This window comes from Mustelus asterias, chromosome 12 (assembly GCF_964213995.1).
Source record: "Mustelus asterias chromosome 12, sMusAst1.hap1.1, whole genome shotgun sequence".
In the NCBI taxonomy this organism is placed as follows: domain Eukaryota; kingdom Metazoa; phylum Chordata; class Chondrichthyes; order Carcharhiniformes; family Triakidae; genus Mustelus; species Mustelus asterias.
In genome coordinates this window covers 103,613,966-103,620,749 of record NC_135812.1, presented here as the reverse complement: position 1 = coordinate 103,620,749, position 6,784 = coordinate 103,613,966, and the positions used below count along the sequence as shown (strand labels likewise).

At 42.0% G+C, this 6,784-nt stretch overlaps 1 protein-coding gene across 1 annotated transcript in view; it reads left to right on the top strand.

Annotated features, from left to right (window-relative positions):
* The first annotated feature begins 4,177 nt into the window (after positions 1-4,177).
* nol11 (nucleolar protein 11) overlaps positions 4,178-6,784 on the top strand; it is a 28,270-nt gene continuing 25,663 nt past the window's right edge. Inside the window, exons 1-2 of the mRNA XM_078225779.1 lie at positions 4,178-4,405; positions 6,435-6,548. Of these exons, the coding sequence (XP_078081905.1) occupies positions 4,274-4,405; positions 6,435-6,548 (246 nt within the window). The 5' untranslated portion in view covers positions 4,178-4,273. The remainder of the gene's footprint in view (positions 4,406-6,434; positions 6,549-6,784) is intronic.

The following is a 6,784-nucleotide window of genomic DNA, read 5'->3' as shown; positions in this document are numbered from 1 at the left end:
GAAATTCATGCAGGATTTCTCTATCGCAGCCTCTGCACACTGTGCATATCTGAAACGAAAAGTGGACTGTATGTTGTTACAATTCTGTCTGAATTGGTGGAGTGGGATTCAGATCTGTTTGCCTGATTGCTCTAATTGAACTCTGTCTTTGGAAATGTAAAATATTTTATTCTGCGACTAATTCCTTGTACATTTTACAGTTTTCTGGACTTATTTATTTTTACTGTCAATATCATATTAGCAAAAGGACCAAACTCAAGATATTTATACTGTTTCAGATCAAAAACTGAAGTAAGCAGAAAATTCCACTACTTTACTTCATGTTGTTCTTGATGTCTGTTTGAAGCCATGTTCATTTTAGTGCTGTTATTTTGGAATAGTGGCACTGCATTTTGCTATTACTTGGTGCACTTGCTCATGAAGCAAAGCCACTGTTCAAGAACTCACCAATAACAAGATTTCTTCCCTCTTAATTTATTTTTGTGCTGATTTTTTTTCACCCTGCACAGCTTTCCGGAAGGTGAAACTCCTTATTGGAGTTGTTTAATTGTTTAAACAGGTATGTTACTCAAGTTGCCATTATTCACCTCAACCCTGACCAAGAGCATCACCAAACCATTCAATCCTGATGCTGAACCCAATACCATTCTCGCCTGGTATTTATATCTGTACATTTGCTGGCGGGATTGATGGATCCAGGAGCTCAGGCTAATTTTCACCCTTTGCCCAGAGGTCAACAGTAGCAGTAATATCTGCTAAAACAGCAACACAAGATCAAAACTTGAACTTTCCTGGAATGAGCTGCATGGATCAACTACTCTATATTGGTGGAGTCAAGGATCCTTTTTGCTAAGCCCTGCTTGCATAACAACAATGATTGTTTCAAAAGTAATTCTTCAATTGTGAAACACTTTTTGACATCTTAAGGATATGTTAAGGGACTACATAGAAGCAAATTCTTTCTTCCTTTTCAGCCTTTCTGACAACAGAGTTATAGTTGATGGAATACAAGTTTGTACTCAAGTGTTCCCATAGTAGAAAGCTGTCTGCCTTAATTTGTGCCACCAAGGAGAGCTACTGAAGCTGGATCAGGAGACTAGGGGAGTTAAAAGGTTAAATTTCAAAGCCTATCCAAAGCTACTTCCTCAAAACTCCTAATGGTCAATTCATGGAGCCAAAGGTCTGGAAACAAGTCATTGCACCCATTCTCATGTGTGGTTGTGTACCAGACCTAAAGAAGACAGGGTGGAAAGTATAATAACTGGAGCTATTTGCAGATGGGGTGAGCATTTTATGAAAACCACCTTTTTAACAGATATTTGTTAACAGTTTGGGATCAACTCTACAGAGAAACCATTTCAGATTACTAAGAGGATTTAGAGATTGCAGCAACAGAACCTTTTGTGCATTTTCCTACTTTTCAATGGGAAATGCCTGTAATGTGTATTTTAAAGCATTTTTGAAATGTAAATGTAGTGGTAGTTACTGAGAGAAATATTTTTCACAACAGAATGTTGCTGAAACAGTTTTCATAATAGCATGTTCAGCTTGTCTTAATTTTCCAAACTGTATCCAGGTATTTGCCATTTTTACTGGCTATGTTTCCCACAAACCGATTCCCGCAGTTTCCATGTTTGTAAATGGACAGAAATGTAAATGTTAAAGACCATGAATATTTTCTTTGAATACTGAAATGTAAAGAAGTAATGTATAATTTTGTGGTTAAGTAAACCTATTGATGCAGTTGATTCTTTTTAGAGTGAGGAATTTGTTTGCCGTAGAGCATTGCTATTCACCACACTTGGAACTTTCTGAGGAAGACGCTTTCAAGAATTTGACATTTTAGTTCAACATAACATTTCAGAAAAAAGGAAAAATGTCCCAGATGAATTGGTCTGGTTCTGATCTTTACATCTGCAGGCTGCGCTGACTTAACTGTTCTCAACTGGGCCAACAGTTGGAATGTTGTAATTGGCCTCACTTCCCTGAACTAACAGAGGAAAGTCTTTATGACCTCCCATTGTTTTGATCCTGCTAGAATGCATGTGTGGACATCCAGTGAGTTCAAGATCAAGCTTGGCTGTGATCCAGGAGAATAGTTGAATAGCATGCCAACGTATAGCATTTAGGTTCACAAATAAATAATGACTACTTGGATGTGTTGCTGAAGAGCTTGTGTCGGTGGAGAATCAGTGTCCTCAGGGAAAGAAAAAAATTGAATTGGAGTTAAATAGCATTGTTAGAGATCTGATAGTGCCATTTGACTGTTCTCTCGGTATCTAACCTGTGAGCCCCTTATAAAGATAGACACTTAAAAGTGGACATTATTTCAATATATTCAGTGGCATGTTATCTGCTGTGCTTGGGTTCACAAATGGAACTGATAAACATTGAATAGAGTTTTGCATAGATCAGTACTGTATGTAACAAGTACAATGTAAATATTCTGGTAATTTAATTTAAGGGCAAGTTTGCCCACTGCAACTGGTTTATCTTATTAGCTGGGTTGAAGGATTCACTGTAATAGTTTGTTACATAGCATGTCATAATAAACCAGAATGTAGACAAACTCCTAAGTTGCTGATGAGCAGATTCAAATAAATAAAAGATTTTTTTCTCTCTGAATTGAGATTCTTTTTTGCTTGCGTGTGGTTACTTTAATGATCTTAACTACCATTTGATCTAATACTCAGTGTCATGTTTGAAAATTCATACAGAGCGGAAACCTATCATTCAGATTCATTCTCATCCTCTTTCCCATGGGAGCAACACAATACAGAAGCAAGGGACTCATCAAGATTGAAATCATAATCCATCGCAAGAAACTAACAACTTGCATTGTTATACAGTAGTGTCTTTAATATAGAAAATATCCCAAAGCATAAGGAGAAGAAACATGCTGGGCAAAAGGAGGAAAAATTAGGTGATAAAATGTTTACTCAAAGGCTGAGTTTGTTTTTGGGAGGATGTTTTAGAGAGGGAAAACATAAGGAATTCCAGAGAGTAGAATGCTTACAGTGCAGAAGGAGGCCATAGTCCATCGAGTCTCTCCACCAGAGCATCCTACCCAGGCTGTATCCCCATAACCCCACGTATTTACCCTCTAATTCCCTTAACCCACACATCTTGGGACACTAAGGGGCAATTTAGCAATGCCAATCCACCTAACCTGCACATCTTTGGACTGATGATTGTAGATACATTGTGAAAATCAATGAGGATGAGAACTTTAATTCTGAGCCATTAGAGGCTAAACAAAAACAATGCTGGAAAAACTCAGCAGGTCTGGCAGCATCTGTAAGGAAAGAAAACAGTTGTCGTTTCGAGTCCATTTGACTTCTGAACTAATAGAGAGGGAAAATGTGTTGGATATTATACAATATAAGAGGGGCAATAATACTTAGAGCTGGGAGAGACTGCAACAAAGATGTAGCAAACTTAAAAATGAGACAAATTGCCCATAGTGGGATGGAGGAGGAAGGGAGGGTTTTTGCATTGAGACAAAAAATGTATGAAATAGAAACTGAGGATTTAGGTGCAGGACAAAGGTCACAGTCTATGTTGAACTCAGTGTTGAGTCCTGAGGGCTGTAACGTGCCTAATCGACCTAATTTACTCTTTGGGGGCTAAAACAATTGCCCTTAGTTCCTGAAGGGAATCACTGCAAACTCCAGATTTCTGTGATTGAATGTGCAGAGGAGGGCCGTCACTTTCACAGTTGCAATGACAGCAAACGTGGACCGTTTCACTGCCTTACATCAGCAAGGTCAGCTTCATTGAGCAACCCCTCTTCATCCTTTATCGAATGAAATTGGTAGGTCAGCTTCTTTCTGAAGGTATTGTATAATCTTCCCCACCAGGTGTAGCACTGGGGAGACACCACAGCGTGATCTGTCACAGCGTGAGAGGGCGCAGTGGTGGGAGGCTACTGCAAACGTGTGCTCTGCAAACGTGTGCTCCTCCAGAGCGGGAGAAGGCCCTTTGGCGGGAGGTTGTTGCACACGTGTGCTCTTCCATAGCGGAAGAGGGCGCTATATCAGGAGGCTGTTGCATACGTGTGCTCTTCCACAGCGGGAGAGGGCGCTATATCAGGAGGCTGCTGCACACGTGTGCTCTGCCACAGCGGGAGAGGGCGCTATATCAGGAGGCTGCTGCACACGTGTGCTCTTCCACAGCGGGAGAGGGCGCTGTGGCGGGAGGTCCGCAGCTCGGGTGGCTCTCTTGCCCGGGTTTCTGGCTGTGCGCAGGCGCCGGGAGGAGGCAGCGAGCCAAGATGGCGCGGCTGTGTGAGGAATTCACGCTGTGCGGGTTACCGAGCGGCGGGGGCGGTTTGCGCGCTGTGGGGTCCGCTGGGCCCGACCGTGTCATTGTCACTCACGAAGACAGGACGGTTACCGTCTACAAGGTGAGGAAACCACGGTCCTTCAGAGTGTGTTTGGTCCAGAGACTTGGCATCGTTACCGCGGGAGAGCTCCCTCTCCGGGGTGTCAGTGAGAGGAGGAGGAGGAGGGGGAGAGGCTGGAGCAGCTCAGCATTTCCCGCACAGGGAATAACCGTGTAGTTGCCTGTTGTAGGAAATGATGCTGATTGGTGTAGATAATCAGAGAATCCCTACAGTGTAGAAGTGGCCATTTGGCCCATCGAGTCTGTTCTAACCCTCTGACAGAGCCTCCCATCCAGGCCTCCTTCATGTAATCCCACACATTTACCCCGCTAATCCGTCACGCAAACCAGCACATCTGTCTACATCAATGGGGATGGAGTAGAAATGGTCGAGAGCTTTTTTAGGTGTCCAAATCACCAACAACCTGTCCTGGTCCCCCCCATGCCAACACTATAGTTAAGAAAACCCCACCAACGCCTCTACTTTCTCAGAAGACTAAGGAAATTTGGCATGTCAGCTACAACTCTCACCAACTTTTACAGATGCACCATAGAAAGCATTCTTTCTGGTTGTATCACAGCTTGGTATGGCTCCTGTTCTGTCCAAGACCGCAAGGAACTACAAAAGGTTGTGAATGTAGCCCAATCCATCACGCAAACCAGCCTCCCATCCATTGACTCTGTCTACACTTCCTGCTGCCTCGGCAAAGCAGCCAGCATAATTAAGGACTACACACACCCCGGATATTCTCTCCTCTTCCGTCGGGAAAAAGATACAAAAGTCTGAGGTCCAATACCAATCGACTCAAGAACAGCTTCTTCCCTGCTGCTGTCAGACTTTTGAGTGGACTTACCTTGCATTATGTTGATCTTTCTTTACATCCTAGCTATGACTGTAACACTACATTCTGCACTCTCATTTCCTTCTCTATGAACAGTATGTTTTGTCTGTAAAGCGTGTAAGAAACAATACTTTTCACTATCCCAATACATGTGACAATAATAAATCAAATCAAAATCTTTGGACTGTGGGAGGAAACCGGAGCACGGAGGAAACCCACGCAGACATGGGAAGAATGTGTAATGGTAATGTAATGATGACCAGTTTATTTAATAAAAGCAAAATACTGAGGGTGCTGGAAATCTGAAATAACAACAGAAAATGCTGGATAAACTCAGCAAGTCTGACAATATCTGTTGAGAAAGAAACAGTTAACATTTTGAGTTCGTATGATTTGTCTACAGAACCTTTTTAATGATATTGATTATGGGATGATTATTGGAAATAATTTTAGGGATGGCTCCCGTTTACCTCTTTGAAGTAGTGCTGAGATATTATGGGGTTAATACCTCTTGCAACTACAAGCTTCTGCAAAAACTGGCTGAATCAGCAGCTCAGAGTGCAAAGGGCATAAACAGATAACTAGAGCTTGCAGGGACCTTCTTCCACGATAAGCTAATTTGACATTCAACTTGCCACACTTTAACCCCATCTACCTCCTTCTACATAGTTTCTGTGTTACTGCTGCTATAATCCCTGGAATATGAAATGTGGTTTTTGGCAACTATCATGGTCATGACAGGATAGCGTGTAACTACAATCACAGATGCAACCTGTTGTTGTCTTACCAGTTAAGGTGTGGTTGACAATATGGTATCGAAATGTTTTTTTCTGTTGTTTCCCGATTATGTAACCCTGTCTTTGATTTGTATATAAGGGGGCTGTCCCTTCCCTTTGGGCACCTTTTGCCAGCCAACCTCCAGCACTGACTGAGGGTTGAGTAATGAAGGTCAGCCATTTACATGTAAAGAAATAAAGGCTTGTGTTAACCTAGACACTGTTGGTGTTTTGCTTTTGTATCAAGGACGGGAGAGTCTCGTGAAAACGAACTTAACAGTGCCATGGAATCTTTTTGCATTTGCTTCAGAGATCAGAAAGGGCCTCAGTCCATGTCTCTCCTCATGTCTAGAGTAAGTTGTAAGAATCCAGAAAAGTGCTTGCATCAATAAAGTTTGCATTCTTGTGTGTTTTCTCTTTGGGTGTTGTGAAGGTGTCGGACCAAAAGCCCCTCGGAAGTTGGACGGTCAAGCAAACGCAAAAAATCTCATGCCCAGCTGTCTACAACAACCTGACTGGAGAATATATCGTGGTTCATGATCATAAGGTAAATATATAAAAAAATGGGACTTGGGTAATTCTGTTTTCTGTGCATTTGATAGTTAAAATATAACTTGAGTTATGTGTAACTTCAGTACATTTCGAGACAAGGCTCAATAAGTCCCTGGGTCAACCGGGACTCGAATAAGTGCTTATTCAGCAGCGTTCAGATTGCAAACACTCCCATCCATGCTTTCTGCACAGTCAAAGATAAACAAGCTTGAATTTTTAAAGCACCTTTCA